Source organism: Sus scrofa, chromosome 7, assembly GCF_054392235.1.
Source record: "Sus scrofa isolate SSC_HxYL_T2T_F1_AM1 chromosome 7, Sscrofa_HxYL_maternal_Yorkshire_Landrace_v2.0, whole genome shotgun sequence".
NCBI lineage: Eukaryota > Metazoa > Chordata > Mammalia > Artiodactyla > Suidae > Sus > Sus scrofa.
Genome location: NC_139389.1, coordinates 72,660,827 through 72,683,390, shown reverse-complemented (window position 1 = coordinate 72,683,390; position 22,564 = coordinate 72,660,827). Strand labels below are relative to the sequence as shown.

General features: G+C 38.2%; 1 protein-coding gene across 2 annotated transcripts in view; it reads left to right on the top strand.

The window, feature by feature from the left end:
* BRMS1L (BRMS1 like transcriptional repressor) overlaps nt 1–20,653 on the top strand; it is a 40,461-nt gene extending 19,808 nt beyond the window's left edge. The window contains exons 5-10 of one of the 2 annotated variants that reach the window (XM_001926256.6): nt 10,512–10,608; nt 11,727–11,810; nt 12,739–12,803; nt 13,536–13,575; nt 16,081–16,207; nt 19,045–20,653. In XM_001926256.6, coding sequence (XP_001926291.1) covers nt 10,512–10,608; nt 11,727–11,810; nt 12,739–12,803; nt 13,536–13,575; nt 16,081–16,207; nt 19,045–19,162 — 531 coding nt within the window. In that variant the 3' untranslated portion in view covers nt 19,163–20,653. Of the gene's footprint in view, nt 1–10,511; nt 10,609–11,726; nt 11,811–12,738; nt 12,804–13,535; nt 13,576–16,059; nt 16,208–19,044 lie in introns of both variants that reach the window. The other variant, XM_013989042.2, reaches the window with a different exon arrangement.
* The last annotated feature ends 1,911 nt before the right edge of the window (nt 20,654–22,564 follow it).

Below are 22,564 nucleotides of genomic sequence, written 5' to 3'. Positions count from 1 at the left end.
ATTGGAATATACCTAGATTTACACTGTTGTATTAGTTTCAGATATACAGAAACGTGATTCAGTTATGCATGTACACATATCCATTCTTTTTCAGATTTCTTTTCCCATATAGGTTATTACAGAATATTGATTAGAGGTCCCTGTGCTATACAGTAGGTACTTGTTGATTACCTCTTTGTATATAGTGGTGTGTATATGTTATTTCCAAACTTCTTATTTATCCCTCCCTGATGCCTGTCTTTGGTAACCATAAGTTTGTTTTCTAAGCCTGTATATTTTGATACTTAATTGCAACCTATTTTGTGTTTTCAGGTTGTTCTGCTTTATCCTTTTTTCTCTTTCCTGACCTTTTTGGGATTCATTGAGTTTTAAAATCACATCCTAGAGAGTTCCCTGGTAGCTCAGCTGGTTAAGGATCCAGTGTTGTCACTGCTGTGGCTCAGATTTTATTCCTGCTCAGGGAACTTCTGTATGCCATGGATGTAGCCAAAAAAAAAATCACATCATAAAGTTATACCTACTATTTCTGTTTTAATGAGTATCCCCATACCTTCCATTTCTGTATTTTAATGATTACTTTAAGTTTTCAACATGCATATCTACATTAGTAGAATCTAAATATTAATCAGTAACTCTGTCCTCCTCCTAGTGCTCCTATAAAGGACCTTAGAACTCTCTCATTACTCCCTGCCAAATTACGTGTTATAGAACTGTTTTAGTTCTATCTTGTTTTTTATATTTCAGAGGAGGCATTGCTTTCCTCTAATAGATTGAGTTCTTTTTAGGTTTATCCACATTTTACTAGTTTCTTGTTCACTGTTTTTGAGTTGCAGCCCTTCCTTGCAGATTTATTTTTTGCTTTTTGAAGAACATCCTGGGCATTCCTTCAAGAGTCTTTTAGTGGAAAACTCAGGTTTTATTTGTCCCTAAAAAGCTTTATTTGTCAAAGTTCTGGAAGGACAATTTAAGGAGATATAACATTTTCGGATGACAGTTATTTTCTCTTAACATTTTTAGGATCTTACTTCCTATAATCTCTGCTTGAAGCCTACAGGCATTTGTGGATAACTTTTTTCCCTTCCACTCACTGGCTGCTCTTAAGCTGTTTTAATTGTTGTTCTTTAGGTTTGTATTGTGTATCTCCATAGAGATTATTTTTCTCTCTTGATTTGAATTTATTGTGTTTTCTGAATCTCAGAATTTGTTTTCGATTATTTCTGGAAATTGCTCAGCTGTTATTTTTTCCAGGATTGCCTCTTTTCCATTTCTCTACTTCTGTCTTCTAGAATTCTAATTAGTCATATGTAAGTCCTCATTCTGTCTTCCATATCACTTAATAATTAATTCATATTTTTATTAAGTCATTATCTGACATTCTTCAGAGCCTAATTCTGCTATTTTTCATTTCTGCCAAACCTCATTTCCTCATTTCATGATTCTAGAGGCTTTATTGGTAGGAATTCTGTGAGCCTTAAACAAAGGATGGAGCTACTCAGATGGTATCTGCTTTTATTTCTGCTAAGTTGTCTTAACCAGGTATCCTGTTATTGTCACTAGCACATGACTGCTTTTGTTTTTTGGTTTGGGGTTTTCTGTAAGATGCAGGGTGTATATTTGAATCTCAAACATGCAGAGATCAGACCTGAGGTGACGTATTTTCAGGGAAAACTTTTCCTTCCACTTATTGCATAGGCTGAGACAGATTTCTCTAGGTGGATTGTTTCAGTCTACCTTTTTACCTGAAGGTAGTTAGCCTTCAGGGCCATGCAGGGATTCCAGTTCCCAAGCTCTTACTTTTTTAACCAAAAACCACTAAAAACAATGCCTTTCTATTAAATAACCAGCACAGATCCCAAGGAAACACAGCTTCAGCATTAGATTAGTGTGCTGTTTTCCAGCTTCTTATTTATTTTTAGTTCTTAGGGATATCTTTTATTTTCTTAAAAGATTAGTCATACCTTGAAAAAGATTTTTATGGTATTTTGTCTAAAATACCTGTCCGGGTATGTTGGGAGTTTTATTTTGTGGCTATTTAGTCCACTATATTGCCATAAACAAAAGCTAATAAGATATCTTCAAAAAATGTTTTTTGCTTAGACAGTTACAGTGAAATTCTTTATCGTCCATCATTTTTTAGCTTTGAGAGTCCTCCCTCCTCCATAGAGATGCTTAATGTTTACCTAAATATCTTCTGGTTTAGTTATGCCTTGATGTTTTATATATTTACTATACAATTAATGTTATAAATAATCTGTTTAATTATATAATTAATCTGAAGATACTCACCGGTAGTTCAAGGGCATTTTAGATAGGAAATAAAGGGTGAAAGGAAACTTAGAGTGTTATATATTTTATATCCCTTCTCCCACTTTATTTATTTGTTTATTTATTTAATTAAAATTTTTTTTCCTTTTTCATTCTCCCATTTTAATCCTTACAGCAACTTTACAGAACATAAATTACCTTTTTTGTTGTTGTTATTTTGTTTTGCTTTTAGGGCCGCAGATATGGCATATGAAAGTTCCTAAGCCAGGGTTCTAATCGGAGCTGTAGCTGCCAGCCTACACAACCACCACAATGCCAGATCCGAGCCATGTCTGCGACATACACTACAGCTCACGGCAGTGCCAGATCCTTAACCCACTGAGCAAGGCCAGGGATCAAACCCACGATCTCATGGGTACTAGTCAGGTTTGTTATGGTTGAGCCACAACAGGAACTCCCTAAATTATCTTGGTTTTATGAATGGGTTAACTAAGGCTCAGAGGGGTTAAGTAATATGCTTTGGGTTGGGGGCCACACAAATAATAAGCAGCAGAACCAGGATGAAAATCCTTTGATCTTTCTAGTCATTCATGCAGTTTACCATTAAATCTGAACTTTGCTATTCAGGGCCTTGTATCTGCTTATTTCTTAGTGTTCTACGTTTGACTCATAGAGAAATAACCTGAGAGGCAAGAGAAGTAGGAAGAAAGAAGACACACTGCCAGTTGTCAGAGTAAAAGTTTGATTTAGCAGCAGATAGAAAGGAGGAGCCAGAACCAAAGACCAGGCGGTTTCACAGGGTATGCACACAGAGAGTGTGCCAAAAACCCAGTGGTAATCAAGGCAGTAGATAGTTTGTATCAAATCAAGGGAGGAAATCATTGACACTAAGATGGGTGGAGATGCTTTTTTTTAGGGTATCTCATTTAAGCCTCCCCACAGAGCTGGAAATGAGTATGAAGATGTGACAGTAGGTGGTAGCAAGGTCTCAGCCAGGCTCTTAGGGTTCAGGGTTAGGATTCCAATTCTTGAGAAGAAGGGCGAGAGCTCTTCAGAGCTCTGATCTTTTTGGTTGTCTATTCATTTAATTTTTTTCCTGATTATAACATTAATAAGTATCTATTGAGAAAACTTGAGAAATTAGTCTAAAGAAGGAAATGAAAGCAACCATATTTTTTATATTTTTTTCTATAACTCCTTTTCTCATAGGGGTAATGTCTTTCCTTTGTATTATATAGAATTGCTTTTTTTTATACTGTCATTTGGGTACTTTTCATAAATAACTAATCACCTTTAGCAACATTCATATATATATTATATATATATGTACACACACACACATATACACACATATATATATTTTTTTAATTTATTTTTTATTTTTTGTCTTTTATCTTTTTAGGGCCGCACCTGCGGCATATGGAGGTTCCCAGGCTGGGGGTTGAATCTGAGCTGTAGCTGTTGGCCTACACCAGAGCCACAGCAACGCAGGATCCGAGCCGTATTTGGGACCTACACCACAGCTCACGGCAACACCGGACCCTTAACGCACTGAGCGAGGCCAGGGATCAGACCCGAACCTCATGGTCACTAGTCGTGTTCGTTAACCACTGAGCCACGGTGGGAACTCCAATCATTCATATTTAAGAGTGAGTCTGTAAAATCTGCCTGTGTGCAGAGCCTGTTGACTCCTATGCTCAAGAAGTTTTCTTCCCACTGGTGGGCCCAATGTGATAAGGAAGGCATTCTCTCTCTCTAGGGCTTTCCATGTATTTTCTTCCAGACTACCCATCCAGACCCTTCTTCATTTCTTTCTAGATTTGGAAGTATTACTCAGACTTTTCACAATATTCCCCACTCTCTCACATTCATTTGTTCCAAAGTGCATATTGGCATATAGTGTTTGTAGTGCAGCTCCTAAAGGTTCTATCTCAGTTTGGTTACCATGTTCAGAGATTGTGGGATGACACTGGAGCCCTTTCTTTGTTTGATAACTACAGTTGTGGTTTGTTGATTTATTTTGTGCATTTTGTGGTATATTCTATTATGTCTTAGGGAAGAAAGAGTTTATGATCTAAGTTCATTTTTAATTTTATCCTAGACATTTCTCCCTACTTTTTGCATTTCAAGTTTTTTGTGTCTGCAGAGTAGTAGTCTAGATGTACAGTAATTTATGTAGCCTGATACTCAATTACTGCATTTTACTTTGTTCCTAGTTTTATACATTATAAGTATTGCTATTGTGAGTATCTTTTTTGCATACACCTTTGGCTGAGGTTGTTATTTCTTTAGGATAGAATCCTCAGTGTAATTACTGGATCAGAAGATAGAGTAAATAAAATCTTCAATACTTGGAGTTCCTATCGTGGCTCAGTGGTTAACGAATCCAACTAGGAACCATGAGGTTGCAGGTTTGATCCCTGGCCTCACTCAGTGGGTTAAGGATCTGGCGTTGCCATGAGCTGTGGTGTAGGTTGCAGATGTGGCTCAGATCTGGTGTGGCTGTGGCTCTGGTGTAGGCCGGCAGCAACAGCTCTGATAGACCCCTAGCCTGGGAACCTCCATATGCTGCGGGTGCGGCCATAGAAAAGACAAAAAGACAAAAACAAACAGAAACCTTCAATACTTATTTCTAAGTTATTTCCTAAGTGTTGAGTTGGTTTATATTCCCAGCTGTCATTGTTTATTACAGTTGAAAAAAAACCCAACTTTGCTGAGTGAAAAATAACATCACATAATGCACATTGTAATTTGCGCTTTGTTTGCTGTTTCTCTCTTTGGCTTATTTTGGCCATGAGTTTGGACAGTATTTGTTTTTTTCTTACTGATTTATCCATGCTTGTTTAATTTCATCTTATGGTTATTAAGCCTTTGTATGTTGCAAATATTTTTTACTGCCTTCCTCTTACTTTTGTTTGCTTTTTAATGAGATTTTAATTTCTGTTGCATAGGTTTTGTTTGTTTGTTGTTGTTTTGCCCTTTTTGCTTTTTTAGGGCCACGCTTAAGGCATATGGAGGTTCCCAGGCTAGGGGTAGAATCGGAACTGTAGTTGCTGGCCTATCCCACAGCCACAGCAATGGGGGATCCAACCCACATCTATGACCTACCACCACAGCTCATGGCAATGCTGGATTTTTTTTGTTGTTGTTGTTGTTTTTTGGTCTTTTTGCCATTTCTAGGGCCACTCCTGCGGTATATGGAGGTTCCCAGGCTGGGGGTCAAATCAGAGCTACTACCACTGCCGGCCTACGCCAGAGCCACAGCAACACAGGATCCAAGCCGTGTCTGCAACCTACACCACAGCTCACGGCCAACGCCAGATCCTTAACCCACTGAGCAAGGCCAGGGATCGAACCCGCAACCTCATGGCTCCTAGTCAGATTCGTTAACCACTGCGCCATGACGGGAACTCCAATGCTGGATCTTTAACTCACTGAGCGAGGCCAGGGATCGAACTTGCGTCCTCATGGATACTAGTCAGATTCATTTCTGCTGTGCCGCAACAGGAACTCCTGCATAGTTTTGTTTTTAATGACTTGTCCTAATTTTTGCACTTTGAAAGGCTTCCTTCATTCCAACTTCAAATAAAGAGTCACCATCTTTCCTTTAGTTCTGTTGGATTTCATTTTGTAAATTTAACTCTTGGGTCTAGAAGTTTCCTTGAGGTACAGCAGGTTAAAGATCTGGCATTGTCACTGCAGCATTTCAGGTTGCTGTGGTGGTATGGTTTTGATCCCTAGGCTGAGAAGTTCCATATGCTGTAGACATGGCCAAAAAACAAAAAACCCAAAAATACCCAAACATACACCAGTCAGAGTTGCCATCATCAAAAAGTCTACAAACAATAAATGCTGTAGAGGTGTGGAGAAAAGGGAACCCTCCTACACTGTTGGTGAAAATGTGCAATTACTATGGAGAAAAGTACGGAGGTTCCTTCAAAAACTAAATATAGAACTATCTTTAGTGGGATCCAGCAATCCCACTCCTGAGCATATATCCAGAGAAAACCATAATTCGAAAAGATAATTGCACACCAGTGTTCACTGCAGCACTATTTACAATAGTCAGGGTATGGAAGCAACATAAATGTTCATCAACAGAGGACTGGATAAAGAAGATGTGGTACATATATACAATGGAATATTACTCAGCCATTAAAAAGCATGTTACAATGCCATTTGCAGCAACATGGGTGAACTTAGAAATTGCCATACTAAGTGAAATAAGTCAGACAGGGAAACTCTAATATGTGAGATCTAATAAAAATGATACAATAGAACTTAAAAAAAAAACCCAAATCTCTTTAGTCCGTTAATTTTTTTGTGTAACATGAGGCAAAGAACCGAGTCTTTTCCTTTATATGGTCAAACTTATTTTTCTGTTGTCATTTGTTGTCATATTTCCAAATAACTTGAAAAGTTACCTTGTTTATAAAATTTCCCATAGCCAGGGTCTGTTTCTTGTCTTTTAGATTCTATTCTGCTTATCTTTTTATTCCAGTGCAGCACACTTAAAAAAAAAAAAAAAAAAAAAAACATGAGGAGTTCCTGTTGTGATGCAGTGGAAACAAACCCTACTAGTATCCATGAAAATGTGGGTTTGATCCCTGGCCTTGCTCAGTGGGTCAGGATCCAGAATTGCTGTGAGCTGTGGTATGGGTTGCAGACATGGCTCAGATCCCATGTCACTGTGGCTGGTGTAGGCCGGCAGCTGCAGCTCTGATTCGACCCCTAGCCTGGGAATTTCCATATGCTGTGGGTGCGGCCCTTATAAAAAAAAAAAATGATTGTAGTTTTTTAATGTATTTTGCTCTAGGTAATGTTAGTCTTTTAAAATCCTTCAGGACTCCAGTCCAGAGGGAAGTTGGGAACCGTAGTGCCTAAGTCAGGGAACTGCCAAAGGAGAATTGGTTCTGAACACAGGCTGGGGGAAGACCAGTGCAAATGTGGAAACTTGGGGCCCTTGCCTGGGACTCCTTGAAGTTATCCTGATAAACAGTATAGGTGTCATTGTGCAAAAAGGCTCAGTGAGCAGGTTCACTAAGTATAAGTGTGAGTTTGGAGGGGTGTGAGATTTTGAAGCCAAATATGTAATTATAGTTAGTAGTACTTAAAAAAAGCTGAATTACCTATTGACTATAGAAGCCTCTACAGGCACCCAGGGAAGGGAATTTGGATGCCTCTTTCTTTTCCAGGTGTCTTCTTGCTGCTTCATTTTGACTTTGTTTTCTTCTCAGGGGTTGGGGGTTATGGTTAAGGGAGAGAAGAACAAAGGTATAAGAATGAGGATATATTTAAGGTCCTTCTACCTGTATACTTTAAAAAATGCCTATCATAGTTTTAGAGATACCCTCAAAGCTTCAAATATTTCAGTCCCACTGTACTTTTTTTTCTTTAATTATAAAGAGGATTATACTACCACAAAACTTTCTTTTTTTTTTTTTTTTTTTTTTTCGTCTTTTGTGTTTTTAGGGCCCCACTGCAGCCTATGGAGGTTCCCAGGTTAGAGGTCAAGTTGGAGCTGTTGCTACCAGCCTACACCACAGCCACAGCAACGCCAGATCTGAGCCGCATCTGCAGCCTTCACCACAGCTCATGGCAACACCAGATCCTTAACCCACTGAGCAAGGCCAGGTTTCAAACCCACATCCTCATGGATGCTAATTGGGTTTGTTAACCCCTGAGCCACAATAGGAACTCCACAAAACTTTAATTATAATAAAATTCAAAGATATTCATGGCTCCATTCTTTTTTTTTTTTCAATTGAAAAAAATTTTGGAGTTCCCATTATGACTCAGTGGTAACAAACCTGACTAGTATCCATGAGGACGTGGGTTTGATCCCTGGCCTTGCTCAGTAGGTTAAGGATCTGGCGTTGCTGTGAGCTGTGGTGTAGGTTGCAAACATGGCTCAGATCCTGCATTGCTGTGGCTGTGGTGTAGCCCGGCAGCTGCAGCTCTGATTCGACTCCTAGCCTGGGAACCTCCCTATGCTATGGGTGCAGCCCTAAAAATATAAAAAAAATTTTTTCCAATAAAACTTTAAAATATGAAAAAAGAATTAATCTTAGATATACAATTTAATATAAGAATGTTTATAATAACTAGTTTATAATATTAGAAGACCAGAAACCTAATAGGAAGACTTTTTAGATTATAGTAATGATGTTGTCAAAATTATCTTCAGAGTAAATATTTACAAACCAGGAAATTTATTGTGTTGGATGAAAAATGCAAATTAGGAAACATACAAAGTGTGTACAATTTCTCTAAGTAAAACCTTTGGGCGGGGTGTGTGTGTGTATTTATATATATGAATGTATGTAAAGAATGATTGGTAGATTTATTTTAGAATTTTTTTCTTGGTCTAGGGTAAATTTATCAATGGAAAGGAAGGAACATGCAGTTAAACTTCTGTATTTTTAAAAGCAAAAGGTTTATCAGTCCTGCTGTGCATTGAGTCATCTTTGGTTGGAGAGTCTGGCTCTGGTCATAGCTGTCACACTCTCTTGACCATGGCTGCAGCCTGCTCACCTTTCTTCTCTGCTGCGTAACATTTCCCAACTCTCGTAGCAGTGTAGATAAGGCTAAAATATTCCATAAGACTTTACCAAAGGCAGAGGAGTAAGTAAAAGAAAGTAAGCATAGAAAGTAGCATGTAACAAGATAATTTTTCCTGAGATCTAAATTTTGGTCTTCTTCAGCTTTTCTTTCTCTCTTGGTCCTGGGTTGCCTAGATTGACAAAAGCTGTCTTTCTCTATCACTCAGGAGAACCTTTAAGCCTCTGTAGACTCTAAATTTCAAACCCAAAAGAGAGGATTGACACTGGGAATGCTGAAAATGGGCATGGCTTATGCCTTCCACGAGAAATCATATCTAATTGTATTCTAGTAGCCTCTACAAGACAATCATATCTAGGTATATCGCAGCAGGCTAATATCCTCACTAGAAATAAGCATGTGGTGAGTGGGTGGGAGGGAATCTGTCACAGATTTTTATATAATAAATCTATTTATTATACTAATATGCATTCTAGGGCTCTTAAAATAAGGGACACAGTGTTTTATAATTTAAAAAAACCAGGGAGTTCTCATCGTGGCTCAGTGGTTAACGAATCCGACTAAGAACCATGAGGTTATGGGTTCGATCCCTGGCCTACCTAGCTCAGTGGGTTAAGGATCTGGCATTGCTGTGAGCTGTGGTGTAGGTCACAGACGTGGCTCAGATCCTGAGTTGCTGTGGCTCTGACGTGGGCCGGTGACTACAGCTCCAATTAGACCCCTAGCCTGGGAACCTCCATAGGCGATGCGAGCTGCCCTAGAAAAGGCAAAAAGACAAAAAAAAAAAAAAAAAAAAAAAAAAAAAAAAAAAAAAAAACAATAGGGAGTTCCCATCATGGCTCAGTGGAAACAAATCCGACTAGGAACCATGACGTTGCAGGTTCAATCCCTGGCCTCGATCAGTGGGTTAAGGATCGGGTGTTGCCACGAGCTGTGATGTAGGTCACAGACGTGGCTCAGATCTGGCATTGCTGTGGCTGTGGCGTTGGCTAGCAGCTGTAACTCTGATCTGACCCTTAGCCTGGGAACCTCCATATACCTCGAGTGCAGCCCTAAAAAGCAAAAACGAACAAACAAAAACCCAAAAGGCTGGAACTAGTAAACCTAGCTTCTAGTCTGATTTGCTAGTAAACAGTACTGTCTCTTAGCAAGTCACTCAGTCTTTCTATAGTTTTATTGAAAGATTTGGATAGAATTTGTCGAAAGCTTTATGATTTTGACTGTAATTGAATTGTTTTTCTCTTGGTGTTATATTAGCCTATTCTAATAGGATTCTCAGATACTAGTGAGGCTTGATTATTGCTCTGATGAGAAAAAAATCTTTCATTTAATAATGATGTACTTTATAGGATAGGCTCTCCGTTATGGTGACGGGGGGGGGCCTGCTTATATTTAAGAGGGGCTGTGGGAGCTTACTATGAGTTTTTTTTTTAAATAAAGTAAATGCTTACTTCTTTATTTATCAAATATAAACCGATGTTCTTAAGTAATTGTATGTAGTTCTATGTATATTTAGATCCTATATTTTCTAGTTTTAGTTCATTCATATATTTGACGTTTCGTCTTTAGAATTTTTAAGTTGGAATTAAAGGAATGTCCCATATGTTCAAGTGCTTTAACAGTGAGGTATTTGGTCCTCTTAGTTAAGGTAGTTCTACTTATGTATAATCTATTTTGTTTTTCAGAGTGAAAAGCTTTTGTTGTATGATACAGTGCAGAGTGAATTGGAGGAGAAGATAAGAAGACTTGAAGAGGACAGGCACAGCATTGATATTACCTCAGGTGAGGGGAGTGCTGTCTCTGTGATGTTCAAGTACCTCAGGGGAGGGGAGGGCTGTCACTGATGTTCAGGTACCTCAGGGGAGGGGAGGGCTGTCACTGTGATGCTCAAGGGACACTGACCCTTTGTAACATCTGGTCTCCTGTACAAACGTCACATAAATGAAATGTCATAGTATCTGGGGAGAGGGGAGGCTGCTAAAGATTTGATATGACCATGATTATTGCTTTGACTTGCACTCATACCTCAGAAAAATATAGCAAGTGGAGCACATGAAAAGGAACAAAATAGAAGTGGACAGGAACTGTAGGTATAAAAATAGTAAGAGTATTATTTTAGTATAAGAATAGTATGGGAAAACAGCTACACTGTATATTGCTTCCTCTAAGCCTTGGAAGATGTCATGTAGAAGAAGGAATAAAAACCTTTCTCTTTGGTCCCACACAAATTGGGACAAAGGGATGGACATGACAAGGAGGCAGATTTTTGTCTCAGAAGAAGGAAATACTTATTAATAATTAGATGAGTCCAAAGGGAAAGTGGCTTTTTCAGGATATCATAGAAAGGCTTTTTCCACTGGATGGAAGATTTACTGGGTTTTCCTATTGTTCTTGCATGTGTTTGTTGTAAATTCGGTTTCTCCAATATAGAATAGACAGAGTGGACAAGCTGAGCCCTAATGCTACTGCTCCATTATTTACTACTTGGATGACTGTGGGTGACAGTTACTCTGGCTTCTCTAAGTCAGTCTTCTCATATAGTTGAAGAAATGAGGCTATCTGCCTCAGAGGTAGCTTTGAGTATTAGTTGAGACAATTTATGTGATGTACATTTAACAAAGTGTTTGACATATGTTCATCAGTTATTCCTCATTAAGTGTCAAGTTAGTTTTTGCAGTAATAAAGGCAGAGGAAAATTCATACACACACACACATACATATATACACACACCTGCTGTTGAAATTATATAGTCATATATATACATATAGTATATATACATATATACAGTATATAAACATAGCCACCAATGAAATTTTGCTACCATGAACTTACATAGACTTTTTTTTCTTCCTTTGGGTTCCAGAAATCAGCTAATACTTGATTTTTGTTTACTTGCCAGAGCTGTGGAATGATGAGCTTCAGTCAAGAAAAAAGAGGAAGGATCCTTTCAGTCCTGACAAAAAGAAGCCAGTTGTTGTTTCAGATATCTTTTTCCAGATTTTCTGAGTTTTTTGGTTTCATTTTAATGTGCATTGTGAATCTTTTATTAGTATGCCTTGTCTTTATTTGCAAGATCCAGTCATAAGCAAATGAGATTTATAAAACTAAAGGCAGAAGGGTATGATTTAGATTAAGAGGAATAAGAGAGGAGTAGAGGGAGTTCCCATTGTGGCTCAGCAGTAATGAATCTGACTACTAGTATCAGTGAGGATGCAGGTTTGAACCCTGGCCTCGCTCAGTGGGTTAAGGATCTAGCATTGTGGTGAGCTGTGGTGTAGGTCGCAGACGTGGCTCGGATCTTGAGTTACTGTGGCTGTGGTGTAGGCTGGCAGGTGCAGCTCCGACTGACCCCTAACCTGGGAACTTCCATATGCCATGGGTGCAGCCCTAAAAAGACAAAAAGAAAAGGAGGGGGGAGGAATTAAAATTTAGTTAAGATCTCGACTTTGAAAATTGTATGGCTTTGTAGTTCACAAGGGCCTTGATATGAAGCAGCTGTTTAGTGTATAGCATGATTGCTTAAGTCTCATCTGTAGTTTTTATCACTTTTACTGTTTTTGAAACAGGAGTGTCTTTAAATTAAATTAATATGTTCATTCGCTCTTGGCATTCCCTGTGGTACCCTCCCCTTGCTCCTGCCTTTTCCCCCCACCTCAAAGCAGTGATTAGGTTGGTGGTGTATCTTACTATCAGTGATACTGTAGGAGTAAGAGAATATGGTTATAACATCTGTGGTACTGGAATATATTTATCCTGGTGGTACATTTTTTGAAGAATAATTTGAAGTCGTAATTTAGCATGCTGAAGGGTTATGTCCATAAGTCAGTGTTCCATTCTCTGGAAAACAGAATTTTGGAAGTATAATTCAAAATGTGAAAGTCCTACAGCTAAATTGACCTTGACTTTTCAACGTCCATATATAGTTTATATGCTACAAGATCTTGATATTCTTGAAGACTGGACAACAATAAGAAAGGTATGATGAAAGAGCAGTGGAATACAAGTATATGTTTTATAGTTTGCTTTTAAAGATTCTATGATTTTTCACTAATACATCAAAATATTGTAAATATGCTTTACTTTACAACAGTCCCTCTAAGGCACTTGATGCTACTGATACAGATGACAGTGGATTGCGAAAGTATTTTAAGAAAGGCATGTTAGTCATTTGTATTTTTTCCCGTGAAAATGTAATTAATAATTTATGCGAAAGTACAGAAAAGCATTCATTTTGGCTGCCCCTATATAATAATAAATTATCATTCTGTGCCCAGTTCTTAGCCTGCTACTGGCTCACAGGAGGCATTCAATAAATATTTATTGAATGAACAGAAGTGAATATTTGAACCCTTATTGTATGTCTTGCATTCTGTCATTAAACATTCAAGAGTTACAGGATTTTCTTTGCTTGTTTAAAAGTGGAGACTTGTTTTCCCATTACATTTTTCCATTTCCAGGAGCTTCTTAGTTGAGGATTAGAGATTATTTCAAGCATTGATAACATCTATAGCAGAAATTGTTATTCTCTTTATGTATTCCTGTAGTCTTAGTACCAATTTATTAGAGCAGCTGAAGATGATATTTCACTGTGCTTGTTATTGAGCTTATCAGTAGTGTTGTATATATTAAATAGATACCAAAATCTACCTTGTCTGTGAACTTAGATATCATCTTTTTTCCTCTTTCTTTTTTTCTTTTTTAAATTAAGGCAATGGCTACATTGGGTCCACACAGAGTGAAAACAGAACGTAAGTCATTTACTCTGAGTTCACAAATCTTCTCTGTGGAGACTTGTTAAATCATCTACACACTAAAGAGCTCCTCCTTCAGTGGTTTCATTTTTTCAGTGGACACTGCACCCAGGATTATGAAGAATCCTTCTGGAGTCTTTGCCTCATGTAAAAGTTTCAAGATTTCTAAGTGGAATCTATTTCTTCTTTCAGTATTTTAGCTACATTACAATTGCCAAGGATGGATCAATAATTTAAAAAATGTTTACTGTTTTTATGGGCTTAGTAATTGCAGAGGGGGAGGTTTGGAGTCTGTGGTTGACCTTCAGGGAGCCTGTGCATCTTCTGGAATTGTGGGCAGAATTTCTTCTGTGCTTGTGTTTTCTAGGTGAGAGATTAGCATGCTGGCAGTGGGATTCATCAAGAAAATTCATACACTACTAAGATTTACACATTCTGATTTGCCTTAGTAAAATTATCATCAAATTATACTGTCATGGTTTTTTTTGAAAGTCTGAAATCACTGCCAAAGTAGTAATGGACATTATTATCTTGGATAACTTTGTTTCTGCCTTCTTTCACTAATATGTGAGATTTCCTAATCCTTCTAAAGACAGTGAGACTAGAATTTTTTTATTCTGGCCACATCTACAGCATGCAGAAGTTTCTGGGGCAGGGATTGAACAGGCACCACAGCAGTGACAAAAGCCACCGCAGTGACAACACCAAATCCTTAACCCTCTGTACCACAAGAGAACTCTGAAGCTGGAATTTAAAAAAAAAAAAAAAAAACCACATGTTTTAAATACTAAGAAGGGTCACCTTCAAACAGATTAATAATATATAATAGGTAAACTTCTAATTTAATTTAATATTTTTTGCCACACTCACAGCTTGCAGAAGTTCCTGGGCCAGGGATTGAACTCATGCTACAGCAGTGCCCTGAGCCACAGCAGTGACAACATGGGATCCTTAATTCACTAGGCCACCAGGGAACCCCAATTTCTATTTTATATTTAACCCAAGGATTCTTTTAAACATTATGTAATGTCAGGAAATTGTTAGCAATGTTTCCTTGGGAATTTTTTTTTTATTGGGTTTCTTTTTTTTTAATTACTTAATGAATTTCATTACATTTGTATGTGTATAACAATCTTCACAACCAAATTTTTACAGCATTTCCACCCAAACTGTCAGTGCTGGAATTTTTTTTTTTTTTTTTTTTCTGTCTTTTTAGGCCCCCACCCACAGCATATGGATGGTCCCAGGCTAGGGGTCGAATCAGAGCTGTAGCTGTCTGCTTACACCACAGCCACAGCAATGCGGGATCCAAGCCGAGTCTGCGACCTACACTATAGCTCATGGCAATGGTGGATTTTTAACCTGCAGAGTGAGGCCAGGTATGGAACCTGCGTCCTTGTGGATACTAGTCGGATTCATTTCCACTGAGCCACAATGGGAACTCCTCCCTTGGGAATTAATTGGAAGGGTAACTACCTAAATGAACATTTTTGTCATGGATTCTTTTAAGAGTCTCACTACACTGTTGAGAGGGTCTCCCAACCCCTGTTATCTTTGGCATGTGCCCTCTTTGTGTTCTTCATGGCACTTAACGCAGTTTGTAATTTTTTATTGACTATTTACATGTTTATCTGCCTCCTGACAGAATTGTAAGATCCACAAAGGTCAGAAACATCTCCCAGGGATCAGAAAACATTTGTTGAATGAGTGAATACTTATTGAATACCTTGTACCTATCAGGCACTCTTTGAGGCTCTGCGAATACAATGCTGTAAGAGATGGGCCTCTGGAACTTCCTTGGGGGAGGCAGAATAATATATATGTAAATAAATAACTAATCGGATAATGACAAATTCTAAGAATTGCTATGAAAGAAATATAAAGCTGTGATGAAGATTAACTGTGGAGTGGGTAGAGTGGTTGGGGAAGACTTTTCTGAGGTGGTGACATTTGAATGAGCAGAGGTTCCTATTTCAGTGTGTGCTTTTGACAGTGGACTTCCATAAAGAACATTTTTCTCTGCATGAGATTATTTCATGAAGGCCAAACCATTTCTAGGATTTAAAAATGGAAGTTCTACTCATGACATTTCCTTTTTATCATCAAAGGCCTGGGGAACTCTGGGACTATATATTAAACTGCTTTTTTGGAAGTGTCAGCTGCAGGGGAGAAAATATAAAAAATTTCCAGTGGAAATACGGCAATTCATATTATAAATCTTTGAATTTGTGCTAGTAATTGATAATGTACTGCTTCTCCTTCTTGTACTTACCTAGTTAATTGATTTGTTGTATATTGTTTAGCTTTATAAGTTATATTAAAAACTTAGTTATATAAAAATGTAAGAAATGAAATTCTCTTATTAGGTTTAGGTTTGTCACCTAAGAATTTTTAGTGTTTTTTTCACATATATGCATGGTTTGGTATTAATACATAATGTTCTGCACTTTTTGTTCTGACAATGTCTTATTAATATAACAGTTTTTGAACTGATCCCTTTAGCACCTGTGAAACTGGAAAAACATCTGCACAGTGCTAGATCTGAAGAGGGAAGATTATATTATGATGGTGAATGGTATATACGTGGACAGACGATATGTATTGACAAAAAAGATGAATGTCCTACAAGGTAAAAAGTCTTTATCATTTCAGCACTCAGTATTAGTTTTTAAAAGTTAAAGAAAATTTTAGCTTTTTTTTTTTTTTTTTTTAGGGCTGTACCCACAGCACATGGAAGTTCCCAGGGATAGGGGTTGAATCCGAGCTGTCGCTGCTGGCCTGCACCACAGCCAGAGCAGTGCAGGATCCCACTGAGCGAGGCCAGGGATTGAACCTGCATCCTCATGGATCCTCATGGATCCTCATGGATCCTCATGGATCGTTAACTACTAAGCCACGACGGGAACTCCAAACAAATTTTTAATACAGGAGTTCCCGTCATGGCTTAGTGGTTAATGAACCCTACTCAGTGTCCATGAGGACGCAGATTCAATCCATGGCCTCCCTCAGTGAGTTAAAGGATCTGACATTGTAGTCAGTGGTGTAGGTTACAGATGTGGCTTGGATCCGGCATGGCTGTGGCTGTGGCATTGGCCAGCAGCTACAGCTCCATTTCCACCCCTAACCTGGAAACCTCCATATGCCCTAAAAAGACAAAAAAAATTTTTTTAACTACAATTTTTAAAGATTATATTCCATTTATGGTTATTAAAAATATTGGCTATATTCCTCCAGTATTAGAGCTTAGCATTTTGTTATCTATAAGTATTTGCTACTTCTGTAGTGCCTTCATAATGCATTTTTGGTTGCATATGGATTCTGTTTTTCTCTTGACATATGATTTAATTAGCATGTTTGCATACTCATATTAATGTTGTATGCCAGAGTTACATATTAAGTTCGTGGACTTGAGCATTAACATGTTGGAAATGTTGGAATTATTTAGCCAGCTCAGATCCTATTTGTTAATTCTCATAATAGATGGTTTGTTATGATCCTAAAATTATGACCTTTAAACCAGACTATTTTGAGTTTGACAGTGTGCTTCCACAGTGTGGTTTTATTAATCCTTAACTTTTTTGGGTGTGTTACATATTTTGGATAAAAAAATTTCTATCAGTGGGGAAGAAATGGAAAATTAACAAAAACTTAGAGTAGTGGTAATTAAAGTATGACTTGAAAACTGAACTTGCCTTGTAAAAAACTCAATCTGTCTAGGTTTAAATAAAGTCTACATAATTAGTTATAGAGCCTTCTAAGTTTTACTTGGTATGGCCTTTGGAAACTTTTAATGCCCATCACTGCTTTAATTTCTTCACTAGTTTAGGATGTAAGTCTCAGAGTAGTAACCTTCTACCGTAAAAAAATATCTTTTTCTAGGTATCAGTAGTAAACAAAGTGTTTGAATTTTCAAAATACTGTGATTTTTTTTTTTTTTTTCTTTTTTGGCCACACCTGCATCACATCAAAGTTAACCAGGCCAGGGATTGAATCCGAGCTGCAGCTTTGACCTGCACTGCTGCTGTGGCAATACTGGGTCCTTGACCCTTAACTGTTCCAGGCCAGGGATTGAACACATGCCTCTGTGGTGACCCTAGCTGCCACAGTCAGATTCCTAACCCACTGCCTCACAGCAGAAACTCCTTTTATTATTTATTTATTAAAGAATGTTTTTTTGATAGGAACTTTTAATTTTTTTTTTTTTTTTGTCTTTTGTCTTTTGTCTTTTTGCTTTTTCTAGGGCCGCTCCCTCTGCGTATGGAGGTTCCCAGGCTAGGGGTCTAATCAGAGCTATAGCCGCCGGCCTAACCCATAGCCACAGCTACACCAGATCCAAGCTGCGTCTGCGACCTACACCACAGCTCACAGCAACACTGGGATCTAACCTGCAACCTCATGGTTCCTAGTCGAATTCGTTAACCACTGCGCCATGATGGGAACTCCTAAAATTTTTTTAAAAGTTTTATTGAAGTATAGTTAATTTACAAGGCTGTGATAATTTCTGCTGTACAACAAAGTGACCCAGTCATATATATACACATATCCATTCTCTCTCAGATTCTATACCCCCATAGATTATCACAGAATACTCTACCCAGATTGTTTGGCTGTGCCCACGGCATGTGGAGTTTCCGGGCCAGGGATTGAACCCACGTCACAGCAGCAACCCAAGCTGCTGCAGTGACAATGCCAGATCCTTAACCCGCTGTGCCATGAGAGAACTCCTGTTTATTGTTTATACACTTTAAAAAGTATTTTTTTCCATTATGGTTTATCACAGGACATTGAATATAGCTCTCTGTGCTATATGGTAGGATCTTATTGTTTATTCCCTCCTTGTATAATAATTTACATTTGCTTTTTTTTTTTTTTTTGTCTATTTGTCTTCTATGGCTGCACCTGCGGCATATGGAGGTTCCCAGGCTAGGGGTCCAATTGGAGCTATAGCCAGTGGCCTACACCACAGCCACAGCAGTGCGGGATCCGAGCTGTGTTTGTGACTTACACCACAGCTCACGGCAATGTCAGATCCTTAACCCACTGAGCGAGGCCAGGGATTGAACCCACAACCTCATGTTTCCTAGTCGGATTCGTTAACCACTGAGCCACGACGGGAACTCCTAATTTACACTTGCTAATCCCAGTTTGCCACTCCATCTCTCCCCAACCTTCTGCCCCTTGACAAGTCTGTTCTGGACAATGTGCTTTTTAATTGCTCTAATAATAAATTTTACCAGCTCGATCCTCGATTAAGAGAAAGGAGATTATCTATTAAGTGTTGCTGAATATGATATTTTTGACAGCATGCCTTGCTGATAGCCAGCATTCTGGTAAATGACAGTTGTATACCTGAATCTCCTCTTGCAGTACAGCTATTTTGGTTTTATAGCTGGTCCTCTAAAATGAGTGGAGGCGTATTGTAATTCATTCATTCATTTCTCTTTCTTTTTCTTTTTTCCTTTTTAGTGCCGTAATTACAACAATTAACCATGATGAAGTTTGGTTTAAGAGGCCTGATGGAAGTAAATCTAAGCTTTATATTTCACAGCTACAGAAAGGAAAATATTCAATTAAACATTCGTAATCATGATTTAAGTGTTATCTAAATCTACCTTATTAGTGTTACCAAGTTATGATGTGCCATGGGAATAAAAAATGTATTTGATAACTTAATATTCTCATTGAATCATGAGAGAATGTGTATTTGTAGGTAGTACTCTAAGTAAACCTCATGTTGATATGTTATTAAAAGAGACAGTGATAAAAGTTTAATCATGATCATTACACTTACTTGCCTTTTTTGGTCCAATGACCAGTAGGTATATATGGTAGGGGTTTCTTACTAAACTTTTTTCTTTGGTTTTTATGTAACCTGTTTTACCTTTAGCGAACTATGTTGCTAAATGGCTACACTTATCTGCAACTTTCTTGATTTTCAGTATCTTTGTCACTGATCACGTATTTGTAAATAAGCCTGATAAAATGTTTCCTATAAGTGGTTTGTATTAGTATATTAGTGTCAAATCAGAATTGAAATTTAAACACTATACATGTGTATGTATAGACGGCATCATCAGCTTATGTAGAACTGATGGCCTTACTTTACAATCTTGTTTTACCCAAAATTAAGCTATTGGGTTTGAAAGCTAAAAGGAGCACTTTTGTAGACTAGCAGCTTTCCTTCTCCTCTTCTTTGATTGTATGGTGGGTGACCTATTTTTACAAATTACACTTCCTGTTGATTAGTAAAATTAGTGTCAAGTAATAACCTGCTTCTACCTGTCTTTCTTGTGACCCTTTCGAGGGCAGGTGTTTAAGCCTGGTGTTTATGATGCAGTGTAGAAGTGGTGAGCAGTAACTGACAGTATTGTGGTGCTTGCTGGACGTGTCTGATCTTTTGAAACAGATTTTTAGTAAGCATTTTCCAGATGTAAAACTAGGTTCGGATCCTAATTTTATTCCTGGGGCAAAATAGACAGGGATGATCTCCTTGAATCTCTTCTCAAATTAATAATTTTATCTTTGGTGTTTCTACCCTTTAAGGCCACTTGGTGCAATTTAGAAAGTATTGGCTTCTCTTCCCCCTCGTCACAGTCAAAATTAACTTCTAAAACCTCAGGAACAGTATAGAGAATCGAAACCCTCAATACGGCAGCACGCTTAGCTGTAGTATGTATTAGGGTACAGCTAGATCAGGTATTCCTGGTGGTCTTTTGCACTTTAATTTCTGTTATTTTGAGACTTAAGAGGATGAGGAAGAGATCTCCTGATTAACACTTGGGGAAGGAATATCTGCGTTATTCTGTTTCTTTTCTCACCAGTTTACCTCTGCAGACATCTTCCTGTGCAGATCACTACTTCACAGTTGCCAAATGTTAAAATATTTGACTTCTGAAATTCGCTATCAGCAAAGTTATGTACATTGTTCTGTTTCTAATTAACCTTAGCAAATGTACATAATGTCATAATCTGATAGTATTTGACAGTACTTATGTATACAATGTTTCATAAGCATTTTTAATAAGATTTGTATTTTTAAATTTAGTATATAATAAAAAGATGTGTCTGAGTGTCATTTGTAGTGTCTTGAATGACTTGTGTATATGTTCTTTTATTTTTTCTTTTATTTTTTGCTTTTTAGGGCCATACCTGGGGTATGTGGAAGTTCCCAGGGTAGGGGTTGAATTGGAGCTGCAGCTGCCAGCCTATGCCACAGCCACAGCAACGCCAGATCCGAGCTGCGTCTATGACCTACATCACAGCTCATGGCAATGCTGGATCCTTAATCCCCTGATTGAGGCCAGGGATCGAACCCATGTTCTCACAGACACTAGTTGGTTTAGTTACCACTAAGCCATGATGGGAACTCCATAAAGTCTTTTATTATTTATAACCTGCCTACTTGTAAGAAGGATATGAGCCAAATTACACTGATATGGAGTGTTGAACAAATCTTTCTGCTTCTCTAAACCACAGTTCAACCTCTGTTGGGATATATATTTAGGTACTTAACACAGCTGAGTTATACTTAATTTAAAATATGCTTAATATTATACCATAGTGAAAATATATAAGTTCTGAAATTCTAAGTAGAAAGCCTTTATTTTAAAAAAAGACCTATGTTTTAGTACGTTTACTTTCAAAACTTCAGTGTTTATAGCATGCATAACTATTCCATGACATTGATACTGATTCAGGTAAGTGTATACTTGTCTGCAGTGGAAACGAATCTGACTAGGAACCATGAGGTTGCAGATTCGATCCCTGGTCTTGCTCAGTGGGTTAAGGATCTGGCGTTGCCGTGAACTGTGGTATAGGTCGCAGATGTGGCTTGGATCCAGTGTGGCATAGGCCGGCAGCTGCAGCTCCAATTCAACCCCTAGCCTGGGAACCTCCATATTTAGCAGGTACAGCCCTAAAAAGCCAAAAAAAAAAAAAAAAATCTAAAATATTTTTAAAAGAACATGAAAGCTCAGAGTGGGGGTTAGGAAAAATGCATGTTCCTTACATTGCCTTTTTTTTGGCTTGTACTCACATCATGTGGATGTTCCTAGGCCAGGGATTGAACCTGCACCATAGCAGGTTCCTAGGGAACTCCTCCTTACATTCTTAATGGATGAACTGCAGGAAGTGGGCACTATAGGTTAGGTGGGATTAAGTGGGGTGGTTTCCTCATTGGCCACTGTGGCCTAGAGTCTTGCCCTTTACTTCCTAGGCCTAAATGCTTAAACTTGTCCCTATGCTCTGCTTGGGCTGAAGTGTGTCCTCCCCTCCCCTTCAAGTTCATATATTGAAGCTAGCACCCCTTTTGCCTAAGAATGTGCCTGTATTTGGAGATGGTGCCTTTAAAGAATTAAGGTGATTGAGTTAAATGAGTGTTAGTTTGGGCCCTAAGCCAATCTGATTGATGTCCTTATAAAAGCAGGAAATTTGGAGAGCAGCTGCGTGCACCCAGAGGAAGGACCAAGCAAAGAATGAGAAGGCAAGCCAGGGAAAAAGACTGCAGGAGAAACCAGCTTGATCGTGGACTTTCCAGCTTCCAGAACTGTGAGGAAATAACATTTCTGTTGTTAAAGCCACCCAGTCAGTGGTTTTTTGTTATGGCAGCCCAAGCAGACTGATGACATGCCCAGGGTTGACAGCTCTGGGGAAGTTAGACTGACCAACTTACAGTGGATTGAAGGGACAGCCAAGTGTCCATTTAGTGCTAAACCCTGGGAAAGTAGGACTGAGAAGACCTGGCTTAAGTCAGCTAGTGGCATATTCTTTTCTTCTAGGACAATCTGTGTGAAAACAAACTTGCACCCATTTCTTCGTTGTGTTGAAATGTCCAGGAGTCACAGTCCTGTCATGAGATAGCCCTTTTCTGGTATTGTGTTTTTTAGTTTTATTTTTTAGTTTTTAGTTTTATTTTTAGTTTTATTTTTTCCTAATCTTATTTTTAGTTTTATTTTTTCCTAATGTTCTGCTGGGATCTCACTGCTGT